Source organism: Pan paniscus, chromosome 10 (assembly GCF_029289425.2).
Source record: "Pan paniscus chromosome 10, NHGRI_mPanPan1-v2.0_pri, whole genome shotgun sequence".
NCBI lineage: Eukaryota > Metazoa > Chordata > Mammalia > Primates > Hominidae > Pan > Pan paniscus.
In genome coordinates this window covers 53,224,466-53,240,446 of record NC_073259.2, presented here as the reverse complement: position 1 = coordinate 53,240,446, position 15,981 = coordinate 53,224,466, and the positions used below count along the sequence as shown (strand labels likewise).

The window sequence follows — 15,981 nt, the reverse complement described above, 5'->3', positions numbered from 1 at the left end:
CAACACGTGTTTTCCTTTTAAAATTGTTTTTCATGCTCTTTTTTTTTTTTTTTTTTGAGATGGAGTTTCGCTCTTGTTGCCCAGGCTGGAGTGCAGTGGTGTGAAGATCTCGGCTCACTGCAACCTCCGCCTCCCGGGTTCAAGTGATTCTCCTGCCTTAGCCTCCTGAGTAGCTGGGATATAGGCATGTGCCACTAAGCCAGGCTAATTTTATATTTTTAGTAGAGATGGGGGTTTCACCATGTTGGTCAGGCTGGTCTCGAACTCCTGACCTCAGGTGATTTACCTGCTTCAGCCTCCCAAAGGGCTGGGATTACAGGTGTGAGCCACTGTGCCCAGCCCATGCTCTATCTTAATTTATGTTTTCATTCAATTCTATGTCATGAGATTTCAGTTATGCTATTATATATTCTTTTAAAACAATGATTTAATGTCTTTTTAAGATGAAACTCCTATTGTGTCATTATTGATGAGTGCTCTAATGCCCTAGGCCATATCATTCTTAAGGTGATCCAGTAGGCAATGGTTGAGGCAGGAAGTCACCAAATGACTCAAATCTAAGAATGCAACACTCCTGTATAAGGCCCTGCCTACCGCAGGAAGGCCCATTCCCACCGTGCTGTGTTTACCATGGTTTCAGTGAAAATGATTAACACTTTTTCACATTTAATAGCATACAGGTCCACACAACTGTCATTGCACTGGCTTGTTCACATATCTGTGTACTCTTTTTCTATGAACTTCTTAAGAGCAAGCAAACTGTGCCTCTCTTTTTTGAGTCTTCATAGCTACATGCTTAGTCACAGTGGTGGATTTTACCACGGAGATGATGAAACTTAAGTAGCAGGGCCCTTCACCTGCAATGAGGCTATTCCAGGGTCCTGGGTGAAACCTTAGCAGTGTAATCACATGGTCGTACATTATTGCAAAATTTTTAAAAGCAAGATATTTTAATTAGACTGCTATATGGTTTTGTATTTTCATTTATATTAGTAATTTTATTTTCTTCTTGTCCTGAAAGAAGGCTCTCCAAATGGACAATTTTGGCCCCACAAAACCTTGATTGTCCCCTGTTGACATGCAAGGAACACTTATTTGCTTTTTTCTTGAATAAGTGAAAGAAGTAAAAGGGATAAGAAGGAATGAATATTTTATTAATTAATATATTTTAACATTTAAAATTAGCATGTCTGGCAAAAATTTTCCTTAAGCCACTAACAGAAAATGCTAATATCATCACCCTTGTGTAATGTCTGTGAGTTTACAAGCTCTTATACAAATGTAACTTCAATTGAATCTTTGAACCAGGCCTTCCGTTAAATGTAACCTTCAATTAAAGTGAATGATATCAAAATGTTTACAACTGTGCTATTTGTAGAAAAGAATTATTATACTCAATGGTTACAGAGGAAAAGAAACCTAAACACATGATTGAGTGACACTCGTGATTGCATTGTGTCAATACTAGGATGTCAGCTGAAGCCTTCTGATACTGACTCCACTCTTTGCATTACACGGTGTTTACAAATATATTTAAATAAATGAAAACTTATTCTACAAACAAAAAGCATAAAATCACATAGGTTAATAATGTTTTCCTCAAATGATGAACATTTCCAATTTCCTTCCCTTTCTTTCTTCTCCTCTCCTCCTCTCCCCTTCCTTCTCCTCTCCTTCCTTCTAATTCCTTCCTTCTTCTTGTTTTCTTTCTTGATGCAGGTGTTTAAAATTATCCAACTGCCATAGAGCTAAATTCTTTTTTGGAAAATTGAACCGAACTTATACTGAATACAAGATGAAAATGTGGTTGCTGGTCAGTCATCTTGTGATAATATCTATTACTACCTGTTTAGCAGGTAAGAAATATCCTTTGTATATTCTACATATATTATGTCAACATAATTGATATGTGTGTTTATTAAATGTATTGTATGAAGTAAAAATTCTTATTTTCTCAACATCTGGGTCAGATAAGTAGATAAATATGTATCAAGGGTGACCCTATTTCCTTTTTAATTTCAATTAAGATTTCACAAAACATTGTCAATCTTGGGTAATAGTGTGCTGGTGAATGTTTAAAATCTAGATCTCTGGGGAGATCCCTGGAGTGTAGCATTTGTCTATTACTGGGGAGTAAATTATCCTACCATGGCCAGTTTCAACTTGACATCATTTAATGTGGAACTGGAAAGATGTGCAACCGCTCACCAGTCTGTAGTATTTTCACCACCCTGATAAAAGTAACCACAATGGCAAAGAGAATATAAAATATAGTAAATAAAAGAGAGAAAGCAATGGGTTTTAAGCATTTATTCCCTTTGTTCTTAGCATAATTTATTCATTTGTAAATTAATACAATTTTTAATACTGGCCATATTTAACAACTGATTCACAAAATTTCTGAAAATTAATAATCACTTCTTAAGAGCTATAAGCAGATGCAACACACTACTGAATCTTACACAACTCTTTTACCAATTTGATCAATATAATTTAAAAAATGGATTAAAGTAATCTACAGTGTGTGTAGGGACATAAGACTAATAAAACAATTTTGAGAGTACATTCATTTTAGGACAAAGAAATATTATATTTCTGTCTTTCAAAGGCAAGTGTGAAGCATTCAGACCTATTTCCTACAATGAGAAGCACATCATATCTTTATCTGAAAAATTGATATAATTATCCAACTAGTACTTATTGAGCTAGGTCATTATTATGAAAGTATTAGAGAAATTGAATTCTAACAATCAATTTTTCTAATACTGTCATGTTAATGACCTAACCCAGTAGATACTTGTTGAGTGACTGTTTTGTTCAAGACATACATGGTCCTCATCCTTTTGTATATAAATCCCCATTGATCACTTTAATGATTAATCTGACGGGCATCATTATTAAGAACATAAAAAAATATTATTTTATTTTGGGGAATAATTTTTATTATGCTCACTCCAAAACTCAGAAAAGATCATTTCATTAGTACTTAAGGATTTTAGTGACATTGATAAATATATATTTTATAACCAGGGTAATTATGCACACACACCCACATACATAGATGTAATTACATGCATAATACATTTACATATATAATGTAAATATAATAAAGAAAAAATTTGGTAAAGTCATTGTGAAGTCTTATTTTTGTGAATAAAATAAAATAAAAATTATCTTATTATTACTGAAAATTCATACGAATTCTATTGACTGCAAACTTTGGTGCTGCAACTATCAATGTAAAGATAAGAAATAAGTATCTGCACAGATGTGAAGATACTTCAACCTTTATAGTAAAGGGCCACTACTCTCATTCCATTGTCTAGCATCTCAGCTATTTAAGTAATGTTTGAAACCACAATTCAAATAATTGCTTCAGGATCAAAATTGTTTTTTCTTTCATTTTTAGAGTTTACATGGTATAGAAGATATGGTCATGGAGGTAAGTTGACCAAAGAGTAGACCTTGTAAACATCTTTTCTCTATTGAATCATATTTTATCTCTGCTTTAAACTATTAACTCTCTAAACTTTAAGGCAAATGGTTAATGTTAGATCACTATGAAATTTTGTAAGGTGGTCTTTCTGAGATTATAAGCAAACCGTTTGTTGAATGAGTGGATACATCATAAACAAATATCCTATTAGAGGATTGTAGCAAATGGAAAATATTCAATTTGGCTGGCTTTTTTTCCTGCATGCTTTGTAACAATGCTATGCGACTAAATTTGGAAGCAATATTTTAAAATTTGTAAGCCCTGAACTTATTTTTGAAAGCCTCTTGCTTTGTTGCAAGGGAGATAACTAAAGTCAGTGAACTTGGAATCTTAAGATTCAGTTCAATTAAAAGTCCACAGGTATTGCAAAATTTATTGTTTAATAATCCTTCCAGTTTAGAGCCTACTTCAGCTACCAAACAGATATTGCAGAAATAAAGTCAGCATGGTATACTGGAAAAAATACAGAGTCTAGAGTAAAACCAGCCTGAATTTGCATTTTCAGCTCAGTACTTACTAGATGATTTTATTATCTTGCATAAATTATATAACTTCTATGAGTCTCAACTTTCCAATATGTAAAAATCACAGAATTGTTGTGAGGACTAAAAAATGAATTGCAATGATAACTTCTAGCATAATGACTGGCAAGTAGGTGCTTAATGAGTGTAGCAACACTAGTAACTTACAAAAGCCATTGCATGATGTTAGGAGAATGAAAAATCATGAAGAATCACTGAACAACCAGTGCTAGAACTTGCATGCCAAATCAAGGTTACCCATTGCATTAGTCTGTTTTCACGCTGTTGATAAAGACATATCCCAGACTGGGAAGAAAAAGAAGTTTAATTGGACATACAGTTCCACGTGGCTGGGGAGGCCTCAGAATTACGGCAGGAGGCGAAAGGCACTTTTTAATTTATTTATTTATTTATTTTTGAGATGGAGTCTCGCTCTGTCACCCAGGCTGGAGTACAGCGGCGCGATCTCGGCTCACTGCAAGCTCTGCCTCCCGGGTTCACGCCATTCTCCTGCCTCAGCCTCCCGAGTAGCTGGGACTACAGGCACCCGCCACCACGCCCGGCTAATTTTTTGTATTTTTAGTAGAGACGGGGTTTCACCATATTAGCCAGGATGGTCTCAATCTCCTGACCTCGTGATCCGCCCGCCTTAGCTTCCCAAAGAGCTAGGATTACAGGCGTGAGCCGCCATGCCCTGCCGCAAAAGGCACTTCTTACATGGCCGCAGCAAAAGAAAAATGGGGAAGAAGCAGCAGCGGAAATCCCTGATAAACCCATCAGGTCTTGTGAGACTTATTCACTAAGTATTTTTTAAAAATAGCCTATGGCTGCTTTTTCCAATTCCTTGACCCATATTCTCCTTTAAATCTGCTGCAATCAGTGTTTCCCACGAGCACTCAACAAAAACTGCCTCATTCATGTCTCTAATGTCACACATTGTAAGTCCAATGGTCAACTCTCAGGCTTCCTACTTAACCTGCTGGCAGCAGTGCTGCAGTTCCAGGTATCACACAGAGACATAACAATGTCTTGTAGGCAAATAGAGCATGCTTGGTTTTTTTCTTGTATCTGTCTACCTGTAAAAACAAGGAGACCTTTCCCAGAAACCTTACACTACATGTCCAGAGTTGGGTCACACATTCACCAACAAGCCCATCGTTAGCAAGAGTAATGGCATCACTCCCTGTCAACCTTTACTTCTGAGTCATGTGAGGGATAGGTTGATCCTTGAACTAAGCTGAGCTTTGTCATGAAGGTAAAGGGCAGAAGAGGAGCTGATTAGTCAACCAACAATGTCTGCTGAATTACTCAGGTGAATTGAAATTGAGATTTTTCTCACAAATGAAAAAGTTATATCCAATATGTCATCCAGCATATATAATAGTTTTTAATGATTATTTTACAGCAACATTAGTAGCTAGTGTTCAAATATATGTATTAAAACAAAAACATTTTAAATTTGAAAACCAAAGTACATAAAAGATTATTAACAAAATCATTAAAACCAACTTCACTCAATGTCTTTAAGAATATTTTTCTTCTTAATTTTTTTTAGATTTTGTGAAAGCAATATTGTATTCTATTGAGATAAGAGAGCAAATATGAATATGTTGCACATAATCTGTAATGTTTAGATATTTAATTAATAACTAAATCATTTGACAGCAAATATTTTAGATGCTTTTTTCCACTTGTAGTCTGCATTTACTTTACTTTCAGAAAGAAAAAAATCCTGCAGCTATTGTAGGACCAAATTACACCCAGGCTAATCTAAAATGAAAATAAGTATCTTTCATTCTTTTGTAATTCATTGAGAAAAAGTATCTTAAAAACGAAATAAAATAGCAGTATAATATATATTTTGTAAGAATTGGGATATGAAATAATATATAATTTATACTTTGTACATTTAGAATTATGATATGACTGTATAATATCCAAAGCTAATATTTTAAAAAAAAACTATCTTCATTGCTTAGCTGTAGGGAGGACAGGTAGAACATTTCATATATCTTTACAGTACTTGCACCAAGATTTCCTGTATATTTTTTCAACTAGACTCACATCAGTCAGTAAGAATTATTTTCAGTACATATTTCTATCTCTAAATATGATTGACATTTTATAGCAGTCAGTGACCTGTCACTATTTTGATCTATGGTCCCACATAGCCCCATTAATCAAAATAGACTAGAGTTAGACTGAAACAGGCCAAGTTCTGGAAGTAGGCCCACCAGCCCAGTCATGCTATATATTAGGATGTAGTAAGACGTGAGGTAGGTGTCAGAAGATGCCCAGCCAGGTATGTAAAACAGAATCTAGATGCTTCAGAGGTGGGTCACAGGACAAGGAAGTAGTTCCTCTAGAGAGATGTGACAGGCTCCCCTTGGGCAGGTCTTTACCTGGTCTCCAAGCAAGGTCTCCAAGCAAGGAGAATTTAGTTCACTTAACTTGCATGCTAATCTGACTATACTCTTTATTCTAATAACTGTATTTCTGCAAGTTTTTGAGGCCAACTCCTTACTTTGTATGTTTAGTTATAAAAAAGTACTGCAATGTTACCCATGACCCTAAAAAACTGGGGCACCAGAGTGTTTAAAGGCTAAGCCCATCTTCTGTTATCAGCAGGAAATGGTTGGCAGTGGAGATAGGAAGCTGTAATATGTGGAAGAAGGATGCTTTGTGACAATTTAAATATTATCTCATTTAGAGAGTTTCAAGAGAGCTTACACCATTCCCCACCCAATAATCACTGTAACACTGTAAGTGTAAAAATTTCCATTTTAGTCTTTTGAAATTTTGATGCCATTACCTTTTTCTAATAGATTTTTCCTAGGACTCTTCTTACAACATGCTTATGTAAAATTGTGTTTACTAACTAACAGATTGAGGTGACATATAATAGACTGGGAAGTGGAGTTTGTCTCAAAAAGTATAGAAAATGAATACAAATATCTCTGAAGTACAAATCATAATTTTACTTTCAATTCCTGGAAATAAAATAGAATAGCAATATTATAGTGGATACTCTCCACATAGTGGTAGGTGAAGTAATCCCATTTGAGATTATATAAGTGACTAATTATATTAATGGTGAAAGTGAGAATGAAAGAACAGTAGCTTTTGCCTCTCATTTACATTAGTAAATATGACTGCAAATATTCTTACATTATTTATTTCTATCTTAATCTTTTTGATCACATTTAAGAAATGTACTTATGTCTGTAATCGATTTATGATAATCACATTATCTGGTAGGAAATAAATGTATTTGCATTAAAAGCAGATCAAAATAGTGATATGAAATGTTAAAGCTTCAATTAGCTGGAGAGGTCATCTATAACTTTGTGCTCCTTTTAAGAAGAATCTATCTAGTAAAAAAAAGGAATGTATTAAAAATAATTTTAGTTTTTAAAAACACAATCTCTATCTGTGGTTTGTTTCTTATGCCTTTTAACCTCGTAATACTTCCAAAGCATCAAAATTTGTCATCTAAGTGTTTCCATGGCTGTAGAAAAAAATCAATAGATGACAGTATTTTCTGTAGGCTGAGAACATAATGCTTACATTACTGGATACTTTGCTGAGCTTTGTATTGAAATATCCCTCAAAATTCTTTTCCCTGCATCTGAGCACCCTAGTTGAGCTAGCATGGTCGGAAACTAAGGTACAGCCTGCAAAGGAGACATGAGGATCATATTCAAGAGGTTCATGCTGAACCTGGCAATGCAATACAGATGCTTGTTTTGAGTAGTATTTCTTTCAAGGGCCCAAATATGTTCCTAAAATAAAATATATACAGTAATTTCTAAACCATCAAACAAAATACATTATGTGACTCAGGCTTGAAAAGTTTAGAAAAGCAAGAAGCATATAGTTATGAAATAAAATCCTTAATAGAAAAATGAATGTGATGTGAAGTGTGTCCTATTCTGCTTTTTGTTCTAGGAAAGAGCAAAGGGAAATATCTTAACTGCAATCTTCTCTCAATGTGAAAAATAATTTCAGTATTTTCTTGGAGATTCGCTTCTTATTTTAATCCCTGAAAGCTTGCATTGTCTGTTCGCATAAAGGTCAAATATAAGTGGGAGTATTGGGGAATACATACATATAATTTGTGAAAAGTATTATAACTGAGAAGAAAAAGTAGCATAAGGCACCAGTGTTATCCAGTTTGGCCTATAAAATTCACTCCAAAATTGTATATCCCCTTTGAGGGTTTGCTCATTCCTTATACATAGGAATAACCCTATATACACACTCAGTATAACTTTATAGGCATGGCCTCATCATTATTAGTATGTGACATTCTATAATTTTCAATGAAAATTTTCCTTGCTAGCACCTTTTTCTTTTTTAAAAAATACATATTATTAAGATAAAAAAGCTACTTAAAACATATTCTCAGTTTTCTAAAAGCTGACCAACTTTTATCTCAAAAGCATAATATACCTTAAATGAAAGGATACATTATCAAAAGAAATATTTAAGACTACTCATTTCATTAAAATATGAAAATCTACTAATCTTTACATAGAAATATGTTCATGTGAATCTGTGTTTATTGTATTTGAAGGCGCCAAGCAGTACTTTCAGTAATCAAAGCAATTCTGAATGACCATAACTCACCTTACTTCAAAGAGATAAAAAAGCTTCTTTTAAGGAAGCAAATGAAATTATAAATTAAATTTAGAATTCTGGACAATGACCCTCCATATAATGACACTTCTAGAAGCCACTTTAGAAGCAGACACTAGACAGGCCAGGGCTGTCTATTTCTACATTGGAAGTACAATTGTGTAACTGGTCTTTATTAATGTAAGCCTGTACCTCTTTGAGATGAGTTCATATTTTAGGAAGTCATATTTAATCACTACTATATTCCCCATTATTAAATGAGACTGATATTTAGTTTCTAAAAAATCTTTCCAATGTGCTGCTTGTAGAATGCAAGCCAGAGAAGGTTCAAAGGAAAACTCTTAACCCTGAAGACCTGAGATTCTCTTAACGATGTCTTTCACTGAGCAGATCTTTTGATTTTAAGAAAATCCAACTTAATCCTTTTTTTTCTTTGATAGATCATGCTTTTGGTGTTGTGTCTAAAAACTTACTGAAGTACCCAAAGTCAGATCAAGGACAGCTAACACCTATAGTGTATCAAATTGTTGCTCCCAACATTACCATCTGAAATTTCTATGCTACCACTGTTGTAAGAAGTGGAAACTCAAGATCCAATCCAGTGCAGATTAGTGGCCTTATGTTTAAAGTGTATGCATACTTGCAACACAAATTCGTTTCTCCTTAAATCTCCTTACATGTATAGCCTTCTCCATTGGTAATAACATTTACATCATCACCAGGCTTGTCGCATAAGTATCAAAGTACTTAGAAGATCTTTATGAACTTTACACTCCCCTAAGCAATATTTATTTTTAGTTTTCGAAATATTTATGAACTTAGACTTAAAATAAATTGTTTTAAAATAATTCACACTAAAGTCATTATTTATCAAGGATTATAGTGGGAATAGAAATTATCTTACCTTCAAGAAGAGAATCTAGATATATTGATTTCTCTACTTGTCTTTTTAAGCATTTTTATATGCATTGAGAAGAAACAACAAGATCTTCAAAATGGCAGGTGAACTAAATTGCTCCAGTCAGAAACCCTGTGCAATTGGGAGAGACTCAAGGAATAGCTTATGAAATTGTCAAACTGAGAAGAAAAATAGCATATGATTTTTATCAGAGATAAGCACAAGGTCATTTCTTTCAGAAATCAGAAAATCCAGACCTTCCATAAAAAATGAAAGTCTTCAGTAATCAGGATTCAGGATTCATTTCTCATTTTTTTCCCTGCTGTGCTGTTACAACCTGAATAGCCAGAAAATATCAGGCATCTTCAGTAAAAGTATTAGAAGTGAAGCAGAAAACATTATATTCATTTATGGCTTTTACAGCCTCAAGAAGGATATGGAACTAGAGACAACCTACACCACAACTTTCAAAATTATTAGCAGAGAGCATCTCTGTGACTACCTCATATTTGTAATCTTAATAATAATTGTGGTAGGCACATGGAGTCCTTAGGACATATGCTCATGTTCCTTTCTTTTCTGAATGTATGAGCCCTGTAAAACAAATTGCTTGCCTAAGACGATAACTAGAAAAGTTCATGGCAGGAGCTAAGTCTCAGTTCCTCTCATTCTTCTGATTCTGATCCAGCTATTTCCTATCTGAAATAGGATGGTGGTTATGGAATATGTCTGAGGTCTATAAACTATTGAATAAAAGTTTCAGCAAATTTCAACCAAGAATGAGGCAGCTCCCTTTGAAACATTTTGGGTTAACTTATTAATTAAATAAATTAATTCTTCATACCAGTGGTGGGGGCAGGGTGGGGGGGCAGAACTAACTTGAGGATTTTAGTAACCATCTATATGTACAACAAAAATGTACTGAGTGTCCCAAACAACACAGTGCTAATAGCACCAGAGCCATAAAAGTGAAAACTTTTGGTTTTTAGAAGCTTCATGATTAGTTGAATAGCTTATATACATAAGAAACATAAATGAAATTTTGAAGAGATTGGCAAATTCATGAGAGTGTTTTTAAAATTAGCATTTATTAATTGCTGATTATAAGCCAGGTACACTGCCATCTTTCATGAATTGTCTCAAAATAATTCTGATAATAACCTTTTCAGGTAGATTTTATTATCCCCATTTTATAAAGAGTGATATTGAGCTTTGGAGAGATTAAATAATTTGTCCAAAGGCACACTGATAATGTTACTGAGACAAGATTTAAATGACATAATGAAACAGCACTCTCATCTTCAAGTTTAGTGTCAGAGAAGACAAAATATTTGTGTGCCATTGTCTTTACCTCTCTCTTAAAAAACAACTGGAGGAGTGAATCATCGCTTAGATTGGGCAGAGACATTCCAGTGACCTGTAAGAATATTCATTCTTTCTAGCCACACAGATGATTATTAATTCATTTGAGGCATATGGCTTTGCACTGTGCTCTCTAAATGCTGCCGCAGTGGTGGCATGTGAATGATTCTCTTCTCCTCATCCTGCTGTGAGGTGTCACTCTTCCCTGCCAGGGAGAATAGACCACGAGGAATAACTGCTTCTCAACACAGCTGTTTGTGATAAATTTTAAACCAGTTGTTCAGATCCAATATCCGTGTAATTTATTGATTGATTGTTCTAGATGGTGCTGAGTGCCAACGCTAGTCACGTTTAGAAAAAAATCAACAAAAACTGGCTCAGAAAAGAGACGGATTTTCTCAACATCAAGAAGCTCTCCTTTGCATTCAGACTCTTGTTCAAAAATCATTAGGCTCCTTTTGTTTTCCAGACAACCCAGGAGAATGATGTACACAGATGAAAGACGTAGCCACCTGTTCTCAAGCATTTGCATCTAGCAGAACAGAAAGTTGTACCGAGAATCATAGCAAGGGTATTAAGTACCATAACCTTTATGGGGAGCTACAGGAACTCAAAAGAGGACCAATAAAAGCCAGGAGAGATGAGAGGTTTTGGCTTCCTGATGGAACTAACTATGGCTAGGTCACCAAAGGATCATGCAAATTTTGATAGGACAAGAAAAGTAGAATGATGATTCTAGGAAAACCGAAAGCATATGCGGAGGCTCAGGGGCATTAAAGCACAGCTTGTTTGGGGAAGTGGAAAGTAGCTAAGTTTGGCAACACATGGTACATTTGGAAAAATGACAGGAGATGCACAGAAAATAATTTTAAATGAAGAACCTGATGTTTGGCTCAGTATTATGGAGGCAAATATCTTTGTTTTGAATTAAAATGGAGATTCTGTTTCTGATTTTTTTCAAGTAATGTTTTTTTCAATGTTCTCAAATTTTCTTTGACTTATAAAGCAGTACAATGTAAAACAATTTCATATTTCTTGTAGTTTCTGAGGAAGACAAAGGATTTGGACCAATTTTTGAAGAGCAGCCAATCAATACCATTTATCCAGAGGAATCACTGGAAGGAAAAGTCTCACTCAACTGTAGGGCACGAGCCAGCCCTTTCCCGGTTTACAAGTAATGTACCTCGCTTCTATTTTCAGAGTGGAGTGTCAGAGTAATGATCACAGATCAGCATCTATTAACTTGTACAGATGTAATATAGTGCTTTCTGCAAATTCCATGGACATTAACAAAAATATTGGCATACAAACTATTAAAAAAGTTGTCTAATGCTCAAATAGCAGATTTTCTTAAATATATGCAAATAATTCTCTTACTATTTTTTGCGCAGATAATGTTACTGGCATTTGACATTATCCACTTATAAATTGTATAATGGAAATCATGTTTTTAGGCCCATGAATGGTTACATAAAATTATGCATAATTTAAATATACAGATTTGAGGATAAAATGTTTTTGTTATGTACTGGCCTGCATAACTCATACCTACAGATGTGGATAAATTTTTATATTAAGTACATTTAAAGATCTTGCACAAATATCTGTAGAAAGCACCATATTTTTCAACAGTCTCATATCTATATTCCACCCAACACAGCAAATTTCTTAAATGTCTCTACCTATAGGAAAATCTATATAAACATACCTCTTACTATTTTTCTGGGTTACATATGTATGCTATCTAAAACAACTTTATAAAAAGCAACAATGAGTTTTCCTGCTTCAGATGGGTCAGAAAAGTATACTAACAGTTTCTCATCTGATGCAAAGAATGAGATGCAAAAATCAACCAAATGCCAGTGGATTTAAATTTCACCTGTGCAATGGTTCCATGAAGACGAAACAAGTGACTGATGGAGAAATTGGGGGCTCTAGTGTGTTAATGTCACCTGACTTAATTGAAAGTTGTCACTCAAAAAAGTTAATTTTAATATTTTTTCCTTGATACAAAAGTAACTTTCTATTATTGTAAAAAGTTCTTACAAAAGAGAATATCCCCTTCCACCCATTTGATTCTAACAGTACTCAGTTTTTTCCTGCCTTTGGCTGTAATTACAAAATTATTCTTAAGATAAAATGTGAATTTAGATACAAAATCACCATCCCATTGAAATTATTTTTATTGTTTCAATTTCATACATGGAAATATGATATAAGTAGGTATTTTATAAATTATAAATAACACATTTGTTCTCAAAATATTTGATGGGCTAGACTTATTTCCACCCTTAAGCCATATATAATGAGAGCCTATTTGTCATTGACATGGAATAGTAGAACTAATAGGATCTGTAGAGGAGATCCAATCCAAGAAAATTTTACAGGAGAGGAAGCTGAATCCTGAATAAGTAAATTTGCTTCCTCAAGAACTAGTAAATCACAGATCCAAGACTGAAACACAGTTTTTATGACTTCCAATGAGGTATGCAATTTTTTCATTATTTATCTACCTGGATAGATTGATAGAATCCCAAAAACTCTTTCAGTGACACTTATTCTGTGACACTCTGTTGTTAACATTCACACAAGGGACCTTAGCAAATCAGTCTCTAGGCTAGAACAGAGGCAAGCAAAAGAAAGGGCTGCTCTCAGATAACGTTCTAGAAACATGGAAAAGGCTATGCTTCTCCTTGCTGCCCCCACCCCCCCACCCCACAGGCACAATAAAAAGCAAAGCTTTGCTTTGCCAGTAAGTCACCAACTGCCTCTCTCAGGTTGCACCCAGCACTGAAATTCCCACTTTGAGTTTGGCCTGGTTATCCATACACTAATAGACAGAACTGGAGAAGACAGATAGATGTTTAATCTTGTTATAAAGACAGTCTGCATTTGACAGGAAAAAAAAAAAGTGGGGGGAAAGAACAGAAAAAAAATCAGCTCCTGATGGAAATAGTTTGATGGAAAAGAACATTTAAAGTTTTTAAAATGTACATAATTTCAGGACAAATTATACTAACCTTGGTAATCATCCAATTTTTCATTCATATAGTAGTTATATATTTGTAGCATGTTCTGGGACAACGTGCTATTCATAGCAACATCCTGAGAGGTACAACAGAGTACTTTACTTCTGACTTATAAGCCTTGAGGCTTTCATTATCTTGCCCCCATCCCCAAAGAAACAAGCATTACAATAAAAAAGTATTAAAAGGTATTGTAGCAATAGTCTATGTTTCTGAAACTAGACCAGTGAACTTCTTCAAAGACAGAAAAAGGTAATCCTTATATGATGTCACAAGCACAATCAGATCCATGTGGAGGAAGGTAAGATAATAAACAAAAATTTGGAACCAATATAATGAGGGAGAAATTACAAAAATTGGAGCTGCCCAACAAAGAAACCCACTGTCTTGACAAGAGCTAAGCAACTTAACACTAGATGGTTCAGGCAGGGACAATATTGCCATCACCTGGGGGAAGAGGAAGGCTTTATTCATTGGATTGTAATTTAGTAAGTTTTAAAAATGCAAAATCACAGTTTTCTATACTTGCTTTTAAATTATCTCCTATACTGCGAAAATTGTAACTAATAATGTTCCAGTAACTTTGATTTGACAACAGATATTCTAAAGTCATTAGGACTTCTGGGCATGATTATTACTCTAATTAGAAGTGGCCAGGGAATGAGTGATGTGGCCACAAGCCACTACTACTTGAGCGATTTGGCCACAGTTCTAGGCTTATGACTTTCCTGAGGACATGGAACTTTAAAGGATAAACCCTGATAAAGAATGATTATAAAATTATACAGTTGGTTCTCTTAGTTGAGAACTATTTTCTACATGCATTCTTTTCATCATCACATCAGAAAGTTAGATCCCTGTTTCCAGTCTATTTATAACACTATCCCTATCAGTTAATGCTCTGATTATCTGCAGCATGTCTTATATTGTTATGATATTATGTGGTTGGGGAGAAAAAGAATTGTTCCTCTTTTTCACTTTATTAAAAGTAATCTTAGAGTAATGAGAAAAGACATAAGTGACCACTAACTCTAGGCTGAGGAAAATCCAGTTTTACTTGTATATTTGTGGCTCGGAATAAATTTTTAAAAACCCAACTGACTTTTATCATTTTCAAATTGTGTGACTGACCTCTAGTGGTCAGAATATGTCACTTATTGAGCAGAACCCAATGTCAATTAGTTTGTTTTATTGAAAAATTACTTTGAAATTTAGAGTCAGATATTGATATTTTGTATTTTATTTATGGTAGAACAATGCTTTTAAAATTTTATACAGTATATCTGCATATGTATGAATCTAACTGGTGCATAGATGGCTATCAATTACATCCCAAGAAATCAATTTATGGAGAAAAACTCAACAAAATATTTGTCACTTGAGATACCTCACAAAAAAAAGACAAAATACGTCATGTACTTTGATGTTTCCTTGTCTGTACTTGAGCTAAATTACAAATTACGGTCCTAGAGACTCAGAATCATAGAGTACAAAGAAATACCACCTGAATCATATTCTTAATTGTCTGACTTCACATGGAGCCGTACCCAAATTATTTTAGAACTGTGTTAGCTCCTTGGAGTTTCTAGGTCTCATGACCTGTGATATGACCTTTGTGTCTTTTTCTTATAGATGGAGAATGAATAATGGGGACGTTGATCTCACAAGTGATCGATACAGTATGGTAGGAGGAAACCTTGTTATCAACAACCCTGACAAACAGAAAGATGCTGGAATCTACTACTGTTTAGCATCTAATAACTACGGGATGGTCAGAAGCACTGAAGCAACCCTGAGCTTTGGATGTAAGTAAACTGTAACTTTTAAAAAAGGGCAACCGTGTTTAGGTGAGTTCAGCAAGAAGAACAATCAGGAAAGGATAGTGAGAGGAAGGCATCATAGATGAGGTGGATCTTACAAGATGAGTGGACCCTAATTGTGTAATGGAGACAACAAAGCACCACAAGGCATACTACGAATGCACTTGAAACAGTGAAAGATGATGTTGTCAAATAAAGGAAGGCCAGCGTCTGAGGATCT

At 34.6% G+C, this 15,981-nt stretch overlaps 1 protein-coding gene across 10 annotated transcripts in view; it reads left to right on the top strand.

Annotated features, from left to right (window-relative positions):
* The window catches only part of CNTN1 (contactin 1), a 384,511-nt gene that overhangs the window by 217,143 nt on the left and 151,387 nt on the right, over positions 1-15,981 (top strand). For all 10 annotated transcript variants that reach the window (XM_003825727.4, XM_055095741.2, XM_055095740.2 and 7 more), the window contains 4 exons: positions 1,720-1,856; positions 3,410-3,442; positions 11,957-12,089; positions 15,574-15,746. In XM_003825727.4, coding sequence (XP_003825775.3) covers positions 1,796-1,856; positions 3,410-3,442; positions 11,957-12,089; positions 15,574-15,746 — 400 coding nt within the window. In that variant the 5' untranslated portion in view covers positions 1,720-1,795. The remainder of the gene's footprint in view (positions 1-1,719; positions 1,857-3,409; positions 3,443-11,956; positions 12,090-15,573; positions 15,747-15,981) is intronic.